At 40.7% G+C, this 25,589-nt stretch overlaps 1 protein-coding gene across 1 annotated transcript in view; it reads left to right on the forward strand.

The window, feature by feature from the left end:
* Nucleotides 1-264: 264 nt before the first annotated feature.
* Nucleotides 265-25,589, forward strand: part of LOC124145109 — a 62,795-nt gene continuing 37,470 nt past the window's right edge. Inside the window, exons 1-5 of the mRNA XM_048390679.1 lie at nt 265-320; nt 13,653-13,722; nt 14,155-14,328; nt 18,029-18,196; nt 21,577-21,777. Of these exons, the coding sequence (XP_048246636.1) occupies nt 13,653-13,722; nt 14,155-14,328; nt 18,029-18,196; nt 21,577-21,777 (613 nt within the window). The 5' untranslated portion in view covers nt 265-320. The remainder of the gene's footprint in view (nt 321-13,652; nt 13,723-14,154; nt 14,329-18,028; nt 18,197-21,576; nt 21,778-25,589) is intronic.

Here is a 25,589-nt window from a genome sequence, read left to right on the forward strand (position 1 = left end):
TACTAACTGTAGTTTCTGTTTCTTTCTGATGTTCCTTTTAGTCATAATCCTGCATCACCTTCACACAACTGGGGCAGTATAGATGTGGTAGCATTCCCTGGCAGTTGTTTGCGAGTCAGAATTGAACCGCCCCCTCAAAAATCGACTGGCTCCCATCTTCTTCGCACGTCACTCAAATTCACGCTAAACAAATGAAAAGTTTCGATTATATGCACATCTGTTGACGAACCTAATTTTAACGTATATATAATGCAGGATCTCATGAACAGGATAGACTGCTTAGCCGCCGTCACGAAGCCAGGTTGACGTTCCAAAACAAGGTAGGGTATATCATATGATGTATATTTGTCAATTCACTTTCCACTATGTATACTTTCAACTTCATATTGTAAGAAATCAGGTACTGCTGCAGTATGTAAAGCGCCGTACTCTATGTGTAACGGCTCTGTTAAAAGTCCAAAAGTTAACAGTAAACTAAAAAGCTGAAAGTAACTGGGAATACAAAGTCACTGTGTTTCTATGTTGGTTTGACGTCAAAAGTAAAATCTTTTCCCTGTTAAAGCGCCATGAAATCTCGCACAAACGTTAGACATTTCGCTATAATAATGAGTGGAATCATTTCGTAAGGAGACAGTGTTTATTAAAGTCTTTCTTGCTGTACAATCGTGACTTCAAACGTTTTTATTTTTTCATTTTACATGAAAAGTGTCTAAAGTCTATTCATAAAATACACCAAGAATAGTGATTACGACGCCTTGATTTACAACGTTTATGGCCTCATTTTCCATACATTGGGGACTTCAAACGGATATGTCAATAAATAGAAGACGAAGCCATTGTACAGTAAAATACACTGAAGTGTACATAAAGGAGTTTGAGGTTTTGAGAAGCCACTAAAACAGTAAAACTAGAATGTAAACCATAGAATACAAAAAAATATTTACCACACTATTTGACAAATATTGTATCGCATACACACACCGCTCGTCACGGAAGCCCATTTCTGGTGTTCCCCATGGTGATATTGCTGGAATATTGCTAAAAGCGGCATAAAACCAAGCTCACTCACTCATACACACACGCGCGCGCACACACGAATGCACGCATACACAGTGAATAATTATAATCAAGATTATATTAGTGGAGTAAGATTAACACTGTTTTAATTGGCTAGCGCTTTCAACTCTTACCAGTTATGCCCAGTTACAATTTTCAAGTAATCAGTAATGCTTTCAAAACGTTTTATTGCAGACATGTGGAGAACATTTTCGATATTGACGCATCAGTGACAAAAATGATGTCCAATTCCCTATTTTGACTTGTACCATATGTTCCTATGTTTTTTCGGGTGAACAATAATTGACTTATATAATTATAACTATTTAGGAATTATTTATCCAAATTGATTGTGTTGGTCGAAAGCTGGTCAGACAATTGTGTCCAAAGCTAGTGAAGCTAAATTATAAACTGTGAAATATTTCTCCAAAGGTATTGTTTGACCTTCAGATTAAACCGAATATTTATGGATCAGAGATCTTGGATCCTAATTAACAGGTGTTTCTCAAACGTGTTTTAGCTTAGTTTTCTAAATTTGTTTCGGAGTTGGTTGAAAGGCTGCAAACGTTGCAGTGTTAGGGGAATGTGGTCGTTATGGTATTGATATTTTCACTAGATGTGTGAAATACTGTTTTAAACTCCTCAGTATGTCTCGAGGCAGATATACCAGACGGTGTTATGATATGTTAGTTGAACTATATGCCGTCGGGAGAAAACATGGGTTTCAAATATCAAGAATATAACTTTTTCTTAGTCTTCGTTCAAAATATTTCCCATTTTTCAATGTCCATACTTATGTTAACCCAAGGTATACTTTGATAACAATGCTGCAGTCCTGCGATATATGCTTTCTTAAACATTTAGCAGATTACATTTAAGATGCCATCAATCTACTATCTTCACATTTGTACATAATTGCACTCGTGTTCGAGATACTATCATTGTATTAATTGTACGTTGGCCTGAGAATGATGATGATACATACTTAAAAATACCATTCCTTGTCGTCACTGTGATAGTGTTCAATTCTCTACACATTTTTACCCGCCAAGATATAAGTAAGTATCATATTTCATTATAACATATTTTCTTTTTTTTCATTTTTTTGTGCAAAGCAACTGTGCAATATGAATTTCCCTTAGGATAATAAAGTCTTATCTTAACTGATGTCTCTTTGTCTTTATGTGAAACCATAGGAAAATACACCATGGCCAGTGTCAAGCGATGACCATATTCCCTGGCATGGGCGTTAACTGACTATAAAAGTCCAGTTTCCATCCTTGTCGAATTAGGGGATAATGTTACATCTCGAGCTTGATCGAAATCCGAACGGTACGACTCGTGAATGGTTTTGATCCTTCTTACTAGTAGGCAACTTCGACGTGACTCTTATGTTCACGACGTGACTCTTATGTTCACATTATTCTTATCACAAATGTCAACTTTTGTTAACTGACTGTCACCCGCCATTACCCGTCTCACGTCTCACATATGCAGTCGCATGGTCATGTACGATAATTACTGTAGTTAATAAGTATCCCTTTCTATGTGGTTATATGTTTGTAATCAGGTAATAATTCACCTTTTCGTTGATAACGTCATGATGCTGTTTTCAAATAGACCGCTTCTTCCTCTTTATGAATCTGAACATACTTTATTTTCGTATCCTTCACTTGACTCAACGAAGACAGCATTGCCTAAAAGTCGGCATCGCCTAAAAGTCAGGTCGGGCCGGGCCAAGACGGGCCAAAGTGTTATTGGCTAATTACATTATTGTCAGCGATCATACCTACATATTATTGATGCAACATACACACATGACATTACTGAACAACCACCAACAAAAACGGGCCCCATAATTAAGTATTTCGGAGTAAATCACTTGAAAACCAGTGCTGTGTGTAAGCGTCGCTGGTCTAGGTAATCGTTAAACGAAATAAGATTTGAAACGTACCAAATACTTCTAGCTATCATGATACAAATTTTCATCTGTCGGCGTAGCGTTTATATTTATAGGAACGTACTATATCTAAATAAATACCACTTTATAATGTCACTGTTCATCGTATTTAAAGCAGACACGTTGGTTGAAGTAGACCTCTGCTCCTCATACTCTCAACAGTTTCACAAGTGTTCGGTCTGACTCGGACCAGGCTGTCAAAATCAACTTAAACCTCACAGATGTAACATGAAATGGATTCACACCTATAGATTAGTATTATATCTAAACAAATAAATACCACTTTATAGCGTCTTAGATCGCGGTATTTAAAGAAAACAAGGAGCTCAAAGTGAAACTATTTTCCCTCTACATTCTAAACATAGTCTCTATCAGAACTTATTGGCTTATGTTGGGTCCGACTTGGCCCGGGCTGTCAAAATCAACTTTAAACACACAGATGTATCTTCAAATGTGTTTACATCTATAGATCGGTGTTATATCTACCTATATACCACTTTATAATGCCATAGTATATCGCATTTAAAGAAAACTGCACCGTTAAAGTCAAACTCTTTTACTGTATTTTCTTAAGAAAATCTATCTCAGAAGTGTTCGTTCCGACTTGGTCCGGGCTTTCAAATGAACCTCACAGATGTACCATGAATGGATCACATCTATAGCTCAGTATTTTATCTACCTACATACCACTTTATAGTGTCTCAGATCGCGTTACAGGGGCAGAATATTTCCACAGCGACCCATTGCTGGTCGTAAAAGGCAACCAAAGTGGGCAGCCCGTTTGCCGTGGGTTGCGTCCCTGTGTCGGCGGAGGACGGGAGTCTGGTGGTTGAGAGCACTGGATCCAGGAATTGTGTTCCTTTGCCCAATACACCACTTTGACCCTTACTTCGCCTAGACGGGTGGTAAGATGGGTCACAGCCAAAAAAGTGTAGGTTTCCGTCTTCCGGAAACCTTCCGGATACCTTCCCATTTTGGATCCGGCCCGGATACCTTCCGGAAACCTTCCAAAAAATGTCAAAATTTTGGGGGTGCATTTTGTTCACTTAAGCGTGAAACTCATACAAAAGTTATCTTTAAAATACCAACCCATTTGAAGGTTGCTGAAGGCATCTGGAAGGTTTCCGGGAGGTATCCGGATGCAAATTTTCTTCATGTCTTGTTTCTGGTAAATAATGTTACCCTGTGCATTACCGATAGCTCTTGTAATATTCTGTGTTATTTTAGCTGTAAATATCCTCCTCAAACTGAGGTATGTGGGCATGCATTGTTCACAAGTTGTTTCGCGACATGGGTACAAATGTGTGAAGCTTATTGCTGGTGTCTCCCACCATGGTATTGTTGCAATATTGCTCAAAGTGGCAAAACAGCATTCTCACTCAGAAAAAAATGGAAAGTCATTGGCTATGTGCTTTGGCATGTGGCCCTGGTGAGATTAAAAGATTAGTTTGGAATGGTATCAGTACTTGTTATATCGGGACAGTGTAGTTTCATGGGAATATGAAACAGAATACAATTGTCCCAATTTGGTGCATAAGACTAATGGCATCCATAGAAAACACCTAAATAAAGTACAGAAAAAATATCAATGTCATTTGTCTACTAAGGTGGAACTACAACTTTTATTAAGTGAGCTGTATTTATAGTAGGAAAACATTCAGGGCATTAGGACATTTTATATTTGTTCAGCACCTATGTTATGGCTGATCAGTATTATATTTCTTTATGCTAATGAAGCAAAACAAATAATGTTTTTGGAAAAAATCTTATTTATTGATTATATGGCATTTCATTGGTACATATCACAAATTGAAATTTGATCAAGCTAGAAGAGGAGCTAGCATAAAGTAACCAGTGGTGTTTGCAAGGCCTTACAGAACAGACGCTTCAATGCCATTTTCTAAATAAACAAATTAGTCAAATCTCAGAAGAATTTCATTGAAGAAGAATATCTAAAGTCAATTATGTTTCTGCAGTAGACCACAAAAGTCATTCAGATTTGTATAGTCTGCATCAGTGTACACAACCTGGACATAGTCACAGTGCTTTGGCATAAATTCATTCAGACTTCATTAGTGTCATAATGAAACCACCTACAGTAACACTGATGTGGCATTATTCATTCAGAATCATCACTTTCTGAGGTGAATCTGTTGGTTGATATCGGGAGCATTGTTCATCATCCGGCGAGTCCCTTGTCTGAAGTGTGTGAGCAAGATCTTCTTAAATGTAGCTGGTCTCGGATTGTGAAATCCAGGTACCTGAAACAATTCATAACATCTTTAGAAACTTGTTAGTAAAACATTATGAAACACACACATATTTACAAATGTTTAAAGTTGTTTACATTCTTATTCTCCAAAATTTCTTTTCAGATTGTTTGACTCCAAGATATCACCTATGTTACTGTATGGGTCAGAAATAGGGGCATTCCATAATATGGAAGAAGTTGAGAAAGTTCATTTATATGCGAGTAAATGGTTATTGAATGTTAAACAATGTACATCAAGTAGCGCTGTATTGGGTGAATGTGGCAGATTCTCTTTACATATCAATGCAATGATGAGAGCTTTTAAATATTGGCTACGTTTAATGTGTATGCTGTGTACCCGCTTACCTAAAAAGTGCTATGAAATGATGTATCTATACGATAGTCAAGGAAAGAAGAATTGGGTTACTAATATTAGAACAACGTTATTTTCTCTCGGATTCGGTCATGTTTGGTTATCACAATCACCCGGTAACGTACAGGTGTTTACTTCGATGTTATTTCAACGTTTGAAAGATAATTTTCAACAAATATGGCATAGAAGTTTATGTAATAGCTCCAAAATGTCCATCTGTTCTCATTTTAAATTAACGTTGAAGTGTGAAGAATATTTGTATTGTGTAACCGTGAGTAAATTCCGGTCATGTATGTCAAGGTTTAGTTGCAGCTCACACTGGCTGGAAATAGAAACTGGTAGAAAACTTAATATCCCTCGCGAAAAAAGATTTTGCAAACTATGTCAAGTTGGCCTAATAGAAAACGAGTTCCATTTCCTGCTAGTGTGCCCTGCATACACTCACCCACGCCATATCTATATTCCTTCATGTTATTTACACCCAAATGTCCATAAGTTTAACATTCTTTTATCTACAACCAACACAAAGCTGATTATTAATATCGCTAAATATCTGTATCACAGTAAAGAAGAAAGAACACATATTTTATCATTTACAAAGGGCCTGTGGCCTGTACTGTACTAAATAAAGATTTTAAATACATCCTTACCTGAGGCAGGAATAGTCAAATTTATAGCCAAATACAGGTATTTGAAGATTTTCAGTTATGGCGACACTTTCAGTAAAACCCATACCGTATTTGATTTGTAGTAGTAAACTGTTCTAGTATTTTCTGTCTGTAGCTGTATAGATATGACATAGATATTAACCCATTTGTCAAATGTACAGCCTGAAGTATGTTGCCACATATCAATAAAATAGTTCCATATTGGCTGATTTATTTATTGTAATGTAAGGGCAGAAATAGCATCAGTTACTACTGACAAATATCTCTTGTAAAACCTTTCAACTTGTTCAAATGACACATCGAAAGGCCATGGGAAAAATTGTGATCTGATAGCACCATGTTAGGATTCTTAAATACAGTTTCAGCTTGACATTGAGTACTTTAAAGCGTATAATACATTCACAATAAGTTAGCTGTGTCTGCCAATCAGAGTCGGCGAGTAAGTTGGAGTAGGGGACTAAGGTAAACTTGTTTCATTTAACAACTATTTGTGTTTGTATGAGACGATGTGTGTTTAATTCCATATATTTTACTTCAAAGCATGTTATCACAATAAATTGAGTCGGGTATAGGATAAATTGGAGTAGAGGCTAACTTCTAATGTAAACTTGTTTTAACATTTCACAATTATTGGTCTTTGGGCACGGGTGGCCCAGTCGTCTAAGGCGCCGCGATTCGCTGTGCAGAGTTGCGTCCCTTGGGCACGCCAGAAACCTATGATTGTGGGTTCGAATCCCGGTTCGCCCCGATTATGTTTCTAGGTTTGTCAGCACCATACCCATGCTCGTGGGTTTCACCGAAGTGGTAAACGTCTGAGACCTGCATCACTTCGGGCTTTCCTCCCACATTAAGCTGACACGCCGTGATATAACTGGAATACTGTTAAAAGCGGCGTTGAAACCCAACTCACTCACTCACTCACTCACTTACTCACTCACTCACGCTGTGGGGTGTTGTGACTTAATTTGAGGGGTGTGTGATTACACGCCATTTTGTGTACTGGTAGCTGAAGGCTCAGCAGAAAATCTCCCGTAGTGGTTCTTCGGCTGCAATGAAAAAAAGCCAAATGGCGGGACTCTTGCTAATAAGATTGCAAGATGCAATAAGGTGTGTTAGCACTTACCGTTCCTTCTTTTCTACATCCCTGATGTAGAAGCGTTCTAGTAGTTCAAAATCCACATGCAGCTTCAATATTTCGATGTTGAATTCGTTAAGACGGAAGTACAGGTGTCTAAAAAGCTCCCAGTTGATATACATCTCTACTGCGAGATAGCATAGGATTCTGTGTGCGACTGGATACATGCAGGTGCGTTTGAGGAAGCAGATTGCTGCAGATTGCTGCAGATTGCGTTGTTTGGTGGTAGGCTGGACGGTATTATCACATAGACCAGTATTGATTTTTATAGATTGTTTAGATACGGTTTTATGCAATTTAGCTAGATTTACGCGGTGTGGTTGCATAGAATACGACTCTATAATTTTGTACTTAGTTAAACTTTGTGACACCCACCAGGTGAGAGGAAGTGAAAGGTGCCAGGTAATTAAATTAGCCGCGTGCACTGTTAAACTGTGCGAGACTGGACATGATGGGCCTAGATGTAAGTACATAATTACCGTATGTGTTTGGAGAATGACACTGACATTGTAAACCCTTCTGTTAACAGATGCTAAATCAAAAACCGTTGATGGGTTTATGTACATAGGAATATATACTAATTTGTTAGCGGTTGGTTCTGTTTAATACTACTGGGGTGCCATGTTTAGGGATTAGTGGAGATTAAAAGATAATTGGGGTGGCATGATTATGGATTAGTGAAGATTAAAAGATAACAAAATCAGCATGTGGTAGTTTGATAAATCACTTTTTAATGAGGCATATGTACAGGGTGATGGGTTACGTAATAGTTCGCTGTAGTGGTAACCTAGCTACTTGCCTGATTATGACATCGTGCTTTGTTAACAGTTTAGTTACTGATCCCATAATCTCGCGACTGACTGACTGATATAGAAGATTTAACGTGCGCTTTCCGACTGTAGCGTATTTCGCACACGGGCCTGGCCAGACCATTTAGTGTATTCCGAAAAGGGTGAAAGTGGTGTGTGCAACCCAAGAGGGGGTCTTTTAGGGGTTGCTTATATTGAATTTTTGGAATTTTTAAATTTGGAATAAATGCCGAGGTGGGTGGAGGAGGGAACTGAGGGAACCGGGTGAGGTGGGTGTTTGTATGTTTATTGGATTTTGGATTGGTAGATTAATTAGTTTTAAAATGCGCTTAATTAGGTCTGTTTTGATTAGGAATCGGCCTAGGGCCTTGAAGTTTTCTAGTTTCTTTCGAGGGTTTAGTATTTCATCTAGAGTAGGAACCTAATTTAGATTGAGGGTGGTTTGTAGTGTGGTTCTGTGTTTTCGGGTTGTTTGCAGTGGGGGCAGTTGCCTATGGTGTGTCTTTTAAGTTTTTTTAGGTGGTTATTTAGGTTAGTGTGCCCTGTTTGGAGTTTTGTAATTAATCTGTCAATTTTTTTTTAGGGTTGTAGGATTTTAGGTTTGGCTAGTGGTTTTCTGAGCACTTTTTTTATTTGGCTATTTGAGTTTTGATATTGGTTATGCCATTTTTTGGTTATTTTTTGTTTGTTTACACTTTTAATTTCTGATTTTGAGATGGGTAGGTTTAGGCTTATTTCTGGTATTTTGAGAGATAATTTAGCTGCTTTATTGGCGCTTTCGTTGCCGTAAATTCCTACGTGGGCGGGGATCAACAAGAAGGTTATTTGTTTGCCTGCTGTTGTTGGGTCATTGGAGCTTTTAAGTATTTGGTTTATTAATTTAGGTCGTTTTTTTGTATTTTTGTTTTGGAGGGCTTGTAGTCCACTAAGGGAGTCAGTGAGAATTAGGATTTTATTGTTGTTTTTAGATTGTTGGTTATGCAGGGCTGAGGCCATGCCCATACGTTCGGCCGTGAATATAGATTGGTTGTTAGGGAGTCGGTAAGATTGTTTGGATATAACTGGTTGTGTGGTATGGACTCCGAAGCCTGTGTGGTTGGAGATCGGGTCTGAAGATCCGTCAGTGTATATGTGACACCAATTTGGCCAATTTTCGTGTATGTATGATGAACTTCATTCGTTGTAAAAATATCAAACTTCTTCCTCGATATATAACGCGGTGCCGGTAAGTATATTTGCCACATCGCTTGTTTCTTTAACCAATCCTTGGCCATATCTTTAGATACCTTAGCCGCAGTGGCTAATTTTTGTATTGCTCCTATACCTTTCCAATATCCTCGTGGGCGATAGTTAATTTTATTCATTATTAATTAATATTCATGTTTCTTTTAATACGACTCATGACGATCGTTGAATCGCATCAGCATTTTGACATAAAGAAATTCCCTCTGTAGTAGCAGTATAGGTATATAAATCTGGCTCCAGTGGGGTTGCGGCAGAATCACCATTACCTATACTACTTATCGTCAAAATTGCTATGCAAAATACTCTTCCATAAAAAAACAGACCATCACTGGCCACTGACAAACATGGGAGCAGTATTAGAATAAGAACAAATAATTATACACAGTATGACGTGATGATGTGTAAGCATACAGAAAAACCTAGATAGGTAAACCTGCACAACTTACTTTAGATACGATGTACTGTGACATTATAAAGCTGTATATAGGTAGATACAATACTAAGCTTCAGATGTAAACACATGTGATGATACATCTGTGTGTTTAAAGTTGATTTTGACAGCCAGGTCCAAGTCGGACCCAACACAAGGCAAACACTACTGATAGAAGCTATGTTGAAAAGGTAGAGTGAAAAGGGCTTCACTTTGAGCACTGTGTTTTCTTTAACTACCCCAATATGAGACAATAAAGTGGTAGATAGGTTGATATAATACTAGTCTTTAGATATATAAAGAATGTTTAGTAACTTAAGAAGTGCTAGGACAGTTATTAACACGTGTCGTGTAAGCCCTATGACATTCGCGAATATCCACTTCCCGAAAACATCCTGTGTTGGTTCAACATGAATTAGTAGAGGGGTGCCCAACACGTTAATTAGTGAAAGAAGAGTAGTGAAAGCGTAGTCAAAACACTGTCTTTCCTACCCAGGACCCCTACACGCTAATGTTGGTGAGAAACATTCTCATCAAAGAAAACACACAGTCACGACACTGACTTTTCTACGAGGACTCACGGTATGTAGTCATAATTACCAGTTTATTACATTGTTGAAGAAGCATTTTGATTCAAACTCAATTAAATGAGCAAAACTATACGTTTGTGGTCATTTGAGATCTGCCTAAATATGCACGTTTCGTTTTATTATTCTACAATCCGTTTTTAGTATTACCCGCTGGCCCGACCCAAGACGGGCCAAAGTGTTATTGGCTAATTACATCATTATCGGCGACCATACCTACATATTTTTTATGCAACATACACACATAACATTATTGAACAATCACCAACCAAAAACGTGCACCATAATGAAGTAATTCGGAGTAAATCGCTTGAAAACCAGAAAGTGGAGCTGCTGGTAAGCGTCGCTGATCTAGGTAACATGTAAAAGAGCAATCGTTAAACGAAATAAGATTTGAAACGTATCAAATACTTCTATCTATCGTGATACCAATTTCCATCTGTCGGCATAGCGTTTATATTTTTGGGATAGTACTATATATAAGTAAAATCCGCTTTATAATGTCACTGTTCATCGTATTTAAGCAGACACGTTGGTTAAAGTAGACCTCTTCTCCCTATACTCTCAACAGTTACGCAAGTGTTCGGTCCGACTTGGCCCGGGCTGTGAAAATAAAATCAAACCTCACATATGTATCATGAAATGGATTCACATCTATAGACTAGTATTATATCTACCTTTTTACTGCTTTATAGTGTCCCAGATCGCGGTACTTAAAGAAAAAAAGGTGCTCAAAGTGAAGCCCTTTTCCCTCTACATTCTCAACATAGTCTCTATCAGAAGTGATTGGGTTGTGTTGGGTCCGACTTGGCCGGGGGTGTCAAAATCAACTTTAAACAGATAGATGTATCACTAAAGGAAATGTATTTCGCAGGTAATAATCAATTAACAATGTGACAACAACAAGTGAAGGATTGGCAACAGCTGATTGAGTTGAATTTCAGTTTTGCGAAAAAAGTCCGTGGTTTCTGTGGATGAAGCTAAGTTTGACAATGTTACAAATGATCACTTTCTTTGTCTCCATTAAGATTCCTCATCCTGTATCGAGGAGAATTGTTTACAGTTAAGTAAAATTCTAATTAAGATTTCTTAAAGCTGTCACGGAGGCGAATTCAAACTTCGATATCATGGTACACAGTTCTAATGTAAAGTCAGATTGGGACCGAATCCGAGTTCCATATGGCGCTTTGTATTTTTATCTCGAATTTGAAATAAGCGGTTGAATTTATATGCTTTGTTTGTCTGTTTTGTTGTTTAACGCCGCACTCAGCAATATGCCAGCTATATTACGGAGGTCATGCAAAAAAAAAAAATCAAGTCTGGACCTGACAATCCAGTGATTGACATCACGAACATCAATCCATACAATTGAGATAAGATGACATGCATCCAATCAACCAAGTCTGCAAGCCTGACAACCAGCACGATCCCGTTAGTCGCCTCTAACGACAACCATAGTCACCATTTAATGTAAGCGTTGGTTGCTGAAGATCTGTTCTAACCCTGATCTTCACAGGTCCAAATCTATATGTATTCTTATGGTGAGGCGGTCGTGATCGGAGAATAGGTTCGAGAGTTCGGTACACACATTAGTGGTAAATATCTCTCATGTTGTGACTGATAGGGACTTTGTCATGTTTTGAAGAAATGTCATCACTGTCAGGCTTTTGATGATAAACAAAGCGTAAGCTTTACCTCGAACATGCTACTTCCGGTCACAAAATATATGCTTTACTGCTTTTCTTCTGATTTTCGTATTATTAACATTACAACGTTTCTCAAGGATTCATGAAAGTGCATTTTAAGCACCTGAAATTGACAACTCACACTCACTCGCCTAACAATTTATACTAAAAATAGATACGAAAACTTTTGCTGAACCCGAGATTTGAATGACTGACAAATACGTACTTTCTTGTATTCTCATACATAAATCAGCAGTGAAAACATGATCTAACATGGCTTACTGTTGAATGTGTCTAGGATTGTAAACTGTCCGTATTATTCCAAATTGTATGCATACACATGTACATGTCTTTATTTGGTTTTGTGTCTCTACCCGCTAACAAATGTGGCAAGATACACATTCCAGGATAGTGGACGATGAAGACACTGACGTAAATTTCTACAACATGTCGAAACATTCCCAAACAGACAGAATCATATGCTTTCTTAAAGTCAATCCAGCACATCGTTGTTGACGTTGTCGTTTTTGTCGTCTACGTCACCATTATCCTCCAAGGATAGTTGACGGTATGGACACTGAAGTAAATGACACCAAACTAGACATACATGTAAAAAATGATTTGGAATATTTGGAAATTTGTGCATTTTAATTAATACAAACACTATTTTAAGCGCCAGGAAACGGGATTTTTCTTGTCATGAATGGCGAGTATAACAACTTGGGAAGCTAGCTTGACATTTTGTATACGTGAGTACGGTCCTCATACTGTCTTTGCCTTGTTTCTCCCGATTCTCATTAGTTTCAAAAGAAACAGATAAATGAGTCATACAATGATTTCATTGGATTTATCCAAAAGGACCTATCGGGTTTGTTCGCTTGGATACGTCTGACTCTGTATGTTGGCGTATTATCATTTTCCATGACGCCCTCTACATATTCTGTGTCGTACCATTGATTGTCTCGGAGTCAAAACCAAAAAGGCGATCGTGCGATGACGGTAACAAGAGGATCGAACCATGCCTAAGATACTTTGTTTGTGTCAAGTTGAACATCCACTTTGATACAAAATCACACATTGACGTTTTCTAGTGGGAAGTGACTGATTCTGGGTCGATTTGATATGGCACTTAGCTTGGTTGACACTTATTTCTGTACCGTCCAGCACCATCAACAAAATAAACATTAATATTGATATTCAGTACTACATCAATGGGTCGTTAAGGAAAAATATTGAACGACTTGTTTTCAGTCTTGACATGCTTCACAAGAGGATCTTCAGATAAATAAATATGTGCAATAGTGCACGATAAAATTCAATCATGAAAGGCCTCCTTGTTAATCACGCCATGGTCCCTGACCTCGTCATACCAAAAGACGTTAACATATGGTGATCATCATCATTATAAACAACTATCATCATCATTATCATTATAATGTTTATGTTCCCGTAGATGCTGATCCTCCTAAAGCTGTGTGTTTCAGTCTGGGTGCTAGTGTTGGATGCAGGAGCACAGGTCGACAGTAAGTAGCCTGCTATTATTTCTACTTTGGTGTGTTGTTTTTCTAGGTCTTTTTCGATCAGGTCACTGGGATGAGAACTAAACCATTTTAAAATTGTCTATTTCTTAAATGGTATTTATGAGAAACTGGAATGTGAAAAGGTGTAGACATACATATTTTATGTTATTATAAAAAATTCTGAAAACTTACGTGTGAATATCAGACTCGAGGATAATTAAGAAAAAATAAACCTGGATGCTCTGTCACATTCCTGTCTTTTAGGCTTGACTGTATTAGATGGTGTATTAAGGAGCACGTTAAAATCAAAATCAAATGCCAAAGTCCTACAACCTAGGAGACCGCATGTCACTTTATTCAATACCTTAAACTGAAAATAAAGTTATATATTTAACTTTTAGGATAATAATCAGATAATAATGTTTTTTTTCTCAGTTTGTGGTAGTGGATCAGTGCTAGTTGCCAACTCAACGCCCCAGACACTCCAGAACACAGATGGGTTATCTTCACAATGTACAGTACAAATCACCGTGCCAGCTGGTTCCTCTTTGAAACTTGATTTTACCAGATTTAATGCCATGTCCCGTAAAATTAAGCTATTTGCGAATGGTGAGTGAAAACACAAACGTATCGTGAAAATTGCTTAGTGGGCAGAGAAGGGGTGTAGTGGGCAGGGTGTTCGCCTTGAGAGTTGTTCAATTGTTCAATCTCCTGGCCGTGTCATACCAAACGATTTTTAAAGATGGCACCTCTGTTTCCCTACCTGGATCCCGCCACACAGGGAAGAACACAAGAACGGTTCGACTCAGAGTCAGTCGATTGTGACTAATTGAGGCTACCATGTTAAACTGCGGCATCTCAGTGGGCGAGCACAATAAAACCAGTATAATTCCAGGCTAGTACAAGCAGCCACACACACGTGCAGAAACGTTGCTATATGAATGGAATAATCTTGAATGCGACGTTATAATTCATTTCCCCAGTGGGGACCCGGGGTCGAATAGAATGTGTCCTCAGCACCCCATTGCTGGTCATAAGAGGCGACCGAATTGGGCAACTTGTTTGCCATGGGTTGCGCCCCTGTGTCGGTGGAGGAAGGGAGTCTGGTGGTTGAAGGCACTGGAGCCAGGAACAGGTGTTCCTTTTGCCCAACACTTCACTTTGATCCTTACTTCATCTAGACGGGTGGTAGAATGGGCCCGGTTCTATCAATCGGCTGGTCATACCGTGCCCTGTGCATGGTTAATTTCAATTTTGATTATATAAGTGTATCACACAGTAAATTAGGTACATGACAACCTTGCATAGAGTCCTATGCCAGAAGGCAGTGGCGCATTGGCCAAACTGGCATTATTGACCTCCAGGTTCCAATTGTCTTCAAATGACTGTTAAAAGGCAGAACCAATCTGACTTTTATTCTGTTTGACATTATTAGCTACCTATGTTGATATAGCTTGCGTATAGCACGCCTGTAGCCCTATAGTGTATGTTGACACTCCAATGGTGGGTGGGGAGTAGGGTTGTCATATCTGTTTTCTTTCACCATGGCTTCCCAACAAATCTCTGGTTCTCGTTACAAAAGTAATTGAAGGCACGTTGACCCAGATCTAGTTTCAACTTCTGATGATTTGCCAGTGCCACCATCGTTGGATCCAGGACTATCTCATCCAGATTACCAGATAACTGTTCCATTTTACAGCGGAAACGATTCTATTTCAACAGCACTCAAATATATCAACAACCAAACTAAACATTAACAGTTAATCAGTTTTTCAGATTCTCTATTTTGTCTTCCACACATGTTCTGTTTGACTATAGATTTATCCATCACAAGGGATAACTATTTCAAGACATCATATATACACATGCACAAAAGTTAAGCGCCACCATATTCATAGTCTCTTGATTTCACGTGTGGGAATCAGAAATACGAAATATGATGATGTATGACTGAATTAGGCTTCAATAGTTTCATGAACCTATATTTGTCCAGATACAACAAGGAAAGCGTGCTTTACGTGTTGCTGCAGTTCCCCTGCCCTATAAAAAGTGAAATTCAAGTTTCAGACACGTGGTTGCATTTTGCTCCTGTGTGAGATTCCCCTTCCAATAGAGGTTGAAAATCAGCCACAGTGAGGAGAAAGTTAACGAACGCTGAAAGATGGCAAGTGAGAGGCATGAATAATGCTGGCATGTCATGCAGGGCCATTGCAAGACAAATGGGTCGTCATCACAGTGTTATCACTCGTTTGATTGTCAAACATGGTCAAACCAATGATGTCAATGACAGGCTTAGGTCTGGTAGGCCACGAAAGACCTCTAACAGAGAGGATAGACGTCTTTTCAGGATAGTCAGACGAAATCCGTTTGCCACTTCAACAGATTTAAGACTGCAGTGGATTACCCATCAGAGACTCTCGACGATGACCGTAAGGCATCGCCTCAGAGCGGCTGGTTATAACGCCAGAAGACCAGTAAAACGTCCTCAACTGACTGAGATGCACATGCGGAATCGTCTGATATGGTGTCGTGCCCGTAGTCGATGGAACTTGGCCAACTGGAGAAGGATCCATTGGTCAGACGAGTGTCGAATGCTGCTACGAACTGTTGATGGTCAAACACGTGTTTGGAGGCAACATAACACTCGTTTTGCACCAAGGAACATCCAGAAGACCTTAGCATGTGGCGGGGGGTCTGTCATGATATGGGGTTGTGTTTCCTTCGGCTGCAAACTTCCGCTGGTGACAATTCGTGGAAGCCTGAATGGCCAACAATACCAAGATGCCATTCTTCGTCCAGTGGTAGTCCCTCATTTTGACAACCATCCTCTTCAGACAAGACCTGTTTACATGGACGGCAATGCTAGACCACACAGATCTCCGGCAGTTTTGGCTTATTTGCGTCAAGAAGCTATTGCCACTCTTCCTTGGCCGGCCTGTAGTCGGGATCTTAATCCGATTGAGCATCTCTGGGACATTCTTGGCCGGGAAATCAGACATCGTGATCCCCCAGTTCAAAATCTCGCTGGATTTGAAGCCGGACTTCATGAAGAATGGATCCGTTTGCCTCAGAGAAGCATTCAACTACTTGTAATGAGTATGAGGCGTAGGGTTGAAGCTGTGGTCAATGTCGATGGATCATACACACGTTACTGACGTTTCTGTCGTGCAATAGACTCTGCACTCCCTAGGGTGTTTATGTGACACCTGATATGGTCTGCTGATATCATGAAAGTTACATGGCAATAAAAGTTTTTCAATGTTTTCTAAATCCTTCAATTTCTGGTCTTCGGTGAAATTCCTTTCTGCTCCTTTTCTTTTGGAACACAAGATAAACTTGCTTTAGGACAACTTTTGCATCACATGAGGTTTACATATACGGCTTATAACAATCGTACATCTCGTTATAATAGTCATCATTAAGTGCCAAAAGTAAAAGCTCACAAATATGGTGGGTGGCGCTTAACTTGTGTGCATGTGTACATTAAGAATCTCCATGATCCCAAGTATGCTGATCTACCTTCAACTGTTGTCGATCTATTTTTAAGGTATTGTTATATACAGTGCTGTCCATTTTATGATTCCATACTAGTTGTAAATCTTTTTCCGTGATACGTCCAGTTATTTTACTGTCCTTCGTGGGGCGGTCGGGGGTAGCCTATTGGTTAAAACGTTCGCTCGTCACGCCGAAGCCCCGGGTTTGATTCCCAACATTGGTACAATGCGTGAAGCCCATTTCTGGTTTCTCCCTCCGTGATATTGCTGGAATACTGCTAAAAGCCGCGTAAAACCATACTCACTCACTCACTCATTCACTACTGTCCTTTTTTGGCAGGTTTAAATATAAGCCTCAATGTATTTATTATGTTTAACCCTTGATAGTCACCATATGGATGAATGTTGACGATGTGACTTAAAATTTTATCTCACCCTCTCATTAGAATTCATTTCATGTCAACTAATTAAGGGCCAATGAGGTTCCAGGGACAGATTACTATATCCCCAGCAATATATAAATGGTTGTCTACTAAAAATAACCGGGAGGTTCTGTTGTTATAAAATGCTGCTTAAACAGCTGCACATCGGATTGAGTACGCTTCACTCATGTTTCATTGCTGTGTAATTTTGTATTCGTATTCTTGTCATTTTCTCTGTCACCACTGTGATTTAGGAGAATATACAAAGCTGCGAGTGAATGATGATGTCAGACAATATTAATCAATATAAAATTATGCAAATTATCCCTACAAAACAGCCGTGCCATTGAGATAGATTGTGCTCGATTTTAAGTATTGTTCATTCTTGTACAGATCCGTCAGCCAACAACCAGAGGCTTGCATCAGTCACCGAAAATGCGTCAGGCGGCAGAGGCGCACCCACCTACGTTTACCATGGATCTGTCTACATCAGAGTTTATTTCCTCTCAACAATTTCGACATTTGTCATGACGTATCAAGAGGTAGACTTCGAAGAGAACAGTAAGTCGGAGCCATAATGTTTAGTATTTGGGAAACTGGGGGCCCATTTGTATAAGGTTGTGCATTTGACAGGATCCGCTGATCACAGACAAAAAGAGATTCACCTGATTATGTTTAAACCTTTGTTGTGTTCATTGTAATTCCTGCATTCTGATTAGCTGAAATGGTCACATGTTATAATTGTATTAATTTTCAAATGAATGTAAAAAAAAAAGCCATGCCCATCGAGGATGACTACTTTCACCACTACGGAATATATGGGAATCCCAATTTTGCTGTTGATGGAATTACCTTTCTGCTCACCTGTATTATCATGCGCAGGGCTTGTGATCGAAATTCATGCATTCATCATCACGTCACGCCACAATATGTATTCCTACGCAGGACATTTTAATCAATCTCGTAATATTTTTGTGTCTGGTTTGATTAATATAACTGTTGGGTTTAATTAATTGGGTATGCATAACACATAATGTAATATCGAACCTTTTCATAAGGATTGATTCTTTTCGGTTCGTTTTGAGGTATGACTAAGATTACCGATGTGCACACTTTTGCAAGAATCCACTGTGCCCCAATGAACCGAAAAAACACACAGTTAATCATTGAGTAATCACTCTACTATCAGCATCCAACCAGGGCTCGTGTGCGTCCCCAGTTTGTCAACCTGCATCAATTCCGGCTTTTTCTCTTCACTCACCCATTCTCTCACGTTAACAAGGATATTTAACCCAAAAACGAGGTCAGTCACAAAATTGTTTTCACAACATGTTAACTTAAAATGGGAACTTGAAACAGGTTAAAGGTGTGGTGTTTTTAATCCAGAGTAACAAGCTAGAGTAGCTCAGTGATCTTAGGGGAGGGGATGTGGTCATTATTTTGCATGAAAGACATCATACCCAATGTATGGATACGATAGGGGTTTTCTTACAGTTTTTTTTAAAGTTATCAGAAGAATTAGTGAAGTATCTTTTTATCTTGTTGTATGTGATGACAAGAGAATAATCACCAATAAGTCATACTCTCCTGTCATACTTCTCCATGGATGATTTCAGTCAAACTCATGTAAAAGAAACACTCAAAACCATTTTCTTTCCAGCCAAAACATAGGCTACAAAATAGAACATTTTTTAATGTTTTTCAGCGTGGGTTAAGTCAGTGCGTGATGTTGTCATTGGTAGAATGCTCAAACCTAAAAAGAGGAAGCGGAATTGGAATAAAGCCTGTCCCAAATCTGTCTACCCTACAAGAACAGTCAGGCTGGTTTTGTTCTTAATCAGCCCAGGGCCCTTGTCTCCTCTACACGCTGCCCAGACAGTGAATGGGACCGCTCCAAGGAAGCGCTACCTACTCGAACTCACCGAGAACGTTTCGGAGAACGTGAAGACTCCCCAACACTGCAGCATTCTGCATTACCCAGATTGGCAGAAGGCCTGTATTCCTGGCAGAAAACCCATGTACTCACCCAATGTCAGATAACAGATTGGGAGGTACCAAACCTAAAGCACCGAGAACAATGGGGAGTCGGACAGCTTGGTACTTGGGATGCGAGCGTGACATTTCGAAAGTCCGCATATTTGCCATGTTTTTCCTCAATCTTGTCAATACATTAGCGTCAAAAGGGACAGAAAATTCAATGATATAAATGATTACATTGGATTTATCAAAAAGGACGAGATCAGGTTTGTTGGACTGGATACGGGCCTATTCCTAAGAATTTTGTATTTATCATTTTCCATGACGCCCTCTATATTTTCTTGGCCGAACCGCTGATTGACCTCTGTGTCAAAACCACAAGCATGGCGAAGACGGTAATACAATGATCGAGCCACTGCATCATGTCGCTTAAGATACTGTTTTTGTGCCAAAGCTTGGCATCCACTGACAATGTGTTTGACAGTCTCTTTAATTTCATTACAAAATCTACATTTCACACCAACATTTTGATGCAAAATCCTATATTGACGGTTTCGAGTGGAAGTGACCGATCCTGAGCAGCAAACGGAAAGGCTTTTGTTTCATTTTTCAGGCCAGACGACTTCATTCATGCGAAGGACTCTTCAGGGTTGCTGATTTTCTCAACACACAGCACATAAACTCGATGCAGTGCTCGTTCTGATAGCCTCTCCTTGAAAAAACGGAGTCTGGGCCGATTTATATGGCACTTCACTTGGTTTACACCCATTTCTGTACCGTCCAGCAGTACAGAAGCATTAACAAAATCAACATTGACATTGAGATTATGTCCCACAACTTTGGCTCGTTTACGAAAACTGTGGAATGCCTTGTTTTCATAATTAGTCTCGACATGCTTCACAAGAGGATCATGAGGCAAATAGATGTGTGCAAAAGTGCACAAAACAATTCTATCCTGAAGAGCCTCAACGTTAATCAAACCACGCCCTGCCATTACAATTGGTAAATATAAGCGATTGAGGGAAGAGTGAGGGGTAGTTTGATCTATTGTCTGACATGATCCTTCGTGTGAGAGTGTCAATACTGTCAATATTCTTGTTTCGTCCAATCAACAACACCAACAGGATATGGGGTACAGCAAAAGTATTTGTGGCTTTTCTTCTGGCTCCAGATTTTCTTGAGTCTACATTTGTACTCTGCCCGAAGTTTTTTCTTGATACAGGCATTCTGGAGTTTGTCCCTATTCTGCTTCCCTAAGTACGTATACGTGACCTTTCACGAGATGGTCAATAAATCCCCCCCCCCCCCCCCCCCCCCCCTCACCCCACACCCCACACCCCTTCCCCCAGGTATACTGACTGATCTTAACATTTCTACTTTGCCACGTTCCAAATGAAGAATGTTGCATTTGTCGAGTCCAAAGGACATGCCGATATCATTAGAAAAGGACTCGACAATCAGAATCAATGAGGCGAAGGTGCCATGTCTGCATCAATGCATGAACTGGACACACTCGCTATTGACCATGGGCACTTGCTTGTGAACCCCCTCTTGTGTTGTGGCTCGTTTGCATATGCCAGGTGCCCCGTTCTTATGGACTGTTGACCGTTACCACACCTTGAGACATTTGGGTAAGCTTTATGTATGAACTACCCGATAAACTGCACGACTGGTCGACAAAGCTACAATCAAAAACAAAATGCCCAATTGTTCTCGAGAAGTATAGTGTAGTTTCACCTTGAATTGGCTATTGTAATGGCCAGTGCTTGATACAAATGAGCATTACTGATAAGGGACAGACGAAAGCATCTATCTTACCTGAGTGCTGTAGGCTGAGTGCACTGATTATTCTCTGGCGTTGATGTATTGAATCATATTGATTGCCAGGGTAATAAAACCCGATGCAAATGAAAGTGTATCACTTTCATGACTACATTACTATGTGTGCCATATGTCTGTTGCAGTCTGTACTCTACCGAGTCTGGTTTTGGCTGACACCACTGTCCAGGAAGTTGTGACGCCCAACTTCGGGAACGGTCCATATTTTGACAATGTAGTGTGCGAAGTCGTGATCGAAAGTAGCATCACTGGTGCGAGGGAAGTAAAGGTTGAGGTTACGTCTTTCGATATGGAGTGTGGTTATGACGATGTACGAATATGTGACGGTGAGTATATAGAGATTATCACGCGAGTGTTTTGGGGGATAGAAAGTATACTCCATTAGGAATATGCATTCTATTTAGCGAGCCTTGGTGAGCTAAATACATAGCGTTTATTCCTTATACCTAGGGATTACCAGAAATGAAAGTAATACAGAGGGTATTCCCAGAGAAGGAAGTAAGACGGAGGGTATCCCCTGAGATAGAAGTAAGACAGAGGGTATCCCTACAGATTAAGATAAGACAGAGGTTATCCAATGAGATGAAGGTGACGGAGGGTATCCCCTGGTATGGAAATAACACAGAGGGTATCCCCTGAAATGGGAGTAAGACGGAGGGTATCCCCTAATATGAAGGGAAGACAGAGGGTACCACCTTAGATGGGGGTAAGATGGAGGGTATCCCCTGAGATGCAGGTAAGACGGAGGGCCTCCATAGAGATGAGGGTAAGACAGAGGGTATCCCCAGAGAAGAAAATAAGACAGCAGGTATCCCTTGAGATGGAAGTAAAGGCAGATGATATCCACAGAGATAGAAATAAGACAGAGCGTATCCTCAGAGATGAAAGTTAGAGGCAGGGTATCCCCAGAGATAAAAGTAATACGGAGGTTATCCCCTGAGATAGAAGTAAAACAGAGGTATCCCTACAGATTTCAATGAGACACATGGTATCCCCTGAGATAGGAGTAAGACAGAGGGTATCTCCTGAGATGGGAGTAAGACGGAGGGTATCCCTTTGAGATGGGAGTAAGACAGAGGGTATCCCCTTGGATGGAAGTAAGAGAGAGGGTATCCCCTTGGATGGGAGTAAGACAGAGGGTATCCCCTTGGATGGGAGTAAGACAGAGGGTATCCCCAGAGATGGGAGTTAGGCGGAGGGTATCCCCTGAGATGGTAGTAAGAGAGAGGGTGTCCCCAGAGATGGGAGTAAGACTGAGGGTATCCCCAGAGATGGAAGTAAGACAAAGGTATACCCTACGTATGAAGTAAGGCAGAGGGTATCCCTGAGATGGAAGTAAAACAGTGGGTATCTGTCCCCTGAGATGGGAGTAAGACAGAGGGTATCCCAAAAGATTGGAGTAAGACAGAGCGTATCCCCTTAGATGTAAGTAAGATAGAGGATATCCTTTTGAGATGGAAGTAAGGCAGAGGGTACCCCCTGAGATGGGAGTAAGACAGAGAGTAACCCCTGAGATGGTAGTAAGAGAGAGGGTATCTCCTGAGATGGGAGTAAGACGGAGGGTATCTCCTGACAATGTAGTAAGAGAGAGGGTATCCTCTGAGATAGGAGTAAGACAGAGGGTATCCCCATGAGGTGGTAGTAAGACACAGGGTTTTCCCTGAGATGGAAGTGAGACAGAGGGTATCCAATGAGATGAGAGTAAGACAGAGGGTATCCCTTGAGATGGGAGTAAGACGGAGGGTACCCCATGAGATGGGAGTAAGACAGAGGGTATACCCTGAGATGGTAGTAAGACACAGGGTTTTCCCTGAGATGGAAGTGAGACAGAGGGTATCCAATGAGAGGGGAGTAAGACAGAGGGTATCCCCTGATATGGTAGTAAGACACAGGTACCCCTAGAGATGGGAGTCAGACAGAGGGTATACCCTGAGATAAGAGTAAGAGAGAGGGTATCGCCTGAGATGGTAGTAAGAAAGAGGGTGACCCCTGAGATGGTAGTAAGACTGAGGGTATCCCCAGAGATGGTAGTAAGACAGAGGGTATCCCCTGAGATGGGAGTAAGACAGAAGGTATACCCTACGTATGAAGTAGGACAGACGGTATTCCCTGAGATGGAATTAAAACAGTGGGTATCTGTCCCCTGAGATGGGAGTAAGACAGAGGGTATCCCAAAAGATTGGAGTAAGACTAAGGGGTATCCCCAGAGTTGGTAGTAAGACAGAGGGTATCCCCTGAGATGGGAGTAAGACAAAGGTATACCCTACGTATGAAGTAGGACAGATGGTATCCCTAAGATGGAAGTAAAACAGTGGGTATCTGTCCCCTGAGATGGGAGTAAGACAGAGGGTATCCCAAAAGATTGGAGTAAGACAGAGCGTATCCCCTTAGATGTAAGTAAGATAAAGGATATCCTTTTGAGATGGAAGTAAGGCGGAGGGTACCCCCTGAGACGGGAGTAAGACAGAGAGTATCCCCTGAGATGGTAGTAAGACACAGGGTATTCCCTGAGATGGAAGTAAGACAGAGGGTATCCAATGAGATGGGAGTAAGACAGAGGGTATCCCCTGAGATTGGAGTAAGACGGAGGGTACCCCATGAGATGGGAGTAAGACAGAGGGTATACCCTGAGATTGGAGTAAGAGAGAGGGTATCCCAGGAGATGGTAGTAAGAAAGAGGGTGACCCCTGAGATGGGAGTAAGACTGAGGGTATCCCCAGAGATGGTAGTAAGACAGAGGGTATCCCCTGAGATGGGAGTAAGACAAAGGTATACCCTACGTATGAAGTAGGACAGACGGTATTCCCTGAGATGGAAGCAAAACAGTGGGTATCTGTCCCCTGAGATGGGAGAAAGACAGAGGGTATCCCAAAAGATTGGAGTAAGACAGAGCGTATCCCGTGAGATGGGAGTAAGACAGAGGGTATCCCCTTAGATGGAAGTAAGATAGAGGGTATCTTTTGTGATGGAAGTAAGGCTGAGGGTACCCCCTGAGATGGGAGTAAGAAGGAGGGTACCCCCTGAGATGGGAGTAAGACAGAGGGTATCTTCTGAGATGGGAGGAAGACGGAGGGTATCTCCTGACATTGTAGTAAGAGAGAGGGTATCCTCTGAGATAGGAGTAAGACAGAGGGTATTCCTTGAGATGGTAGTAAGACACAGGGTATTCCCTGAGATGGAAGTGAGACAGAGGGTATCCAATGAGATGGGAGTAAGACAGAGGGTATCCCCTAAGATGGGAGTAAGAAGGAGGGTACCCCCTGAGATGGGAGTGAGACAGAGGGTATACCCTGAGATTGGAGTAAGAGAGAGGGTATCCCCTTAGATGGTAGTAAGACAGAGGGTATCCCCTGAGATGGGAGTAAGACAAAGTTATACCCTACGTATGAAGTAGGACAGACGGTATTCCCTGAGATGGAAGTAAAACAGAGGGTATATGTCCCCTGAGATTGGAGTAAGACAGAGGGTATCCCCTGAGATGGGTGTCTGACAGAGGGTATCTTCTGAGATGGGAATAAGACAGAGGGTATTCCCCGAGATAGAAGTAAAACAGAGGGTATCTATCCCCTGAGATGGGATTAAGACAGAGGGTATCCCCAGAGATTGGAGTAAGACGGAGGGTATCCCCAGAGATGGTAGTAAGACAGAGGGTATCCCCTGAGATGGGAGTAAGACAAAGCTATCCCCTACGTATGTAGTAATACAGAGGGTATTCCCCAGGATGGAAGTGAAACAGAGGGTATTCCCTGAGATGGGAGTAAGACAGAGGGTATCCCCTGAGATGGAAGTAAGACAGAGGGTATCCCCTGAGGTGGGAGTAAGACGGAGGATATCCCATGAGATGGGAGTAAGACGGAGGTTATACCCTGAGATGGGAGTAAGAGATAGGGTATCCCCTGAGATGGGAGTAAGACAGAGGGTATCCCCTTAGATTGGAGTAAGACAGAGGGTATCCCCTGATATGGTAGTAAGACACAGGGTATCTCCTGAGATGGAATCAGACAGCGGTTTTTCCCCTGAGATGGGACTAGGACAGAGGGTATCCCTTGAGATGGGAGTAAGACAGAGGGTATCCCCTGATATTAAAGTAAGACAGAGGGTATCTTCTGACATGTGAATAAGACAGAGTTTATTTCCT

The sequence above is a fragment of the Haliotis rufescens genome, unplaced genomic scaffold (genome assembly GCF_023055435.1).
Source record: "Haliotis rufescens isolate VD_foot unplaced genomic scaffold, xgHalRufe1.0.p SCAF_9, whole genome shotgun sequence".
Lineage (NCBI taxonomy): Eukaryota > Metazoa > Mollusca > Gastropoda > Lepetellida > Haliotidae > Haliotis > Haliotis rufescens.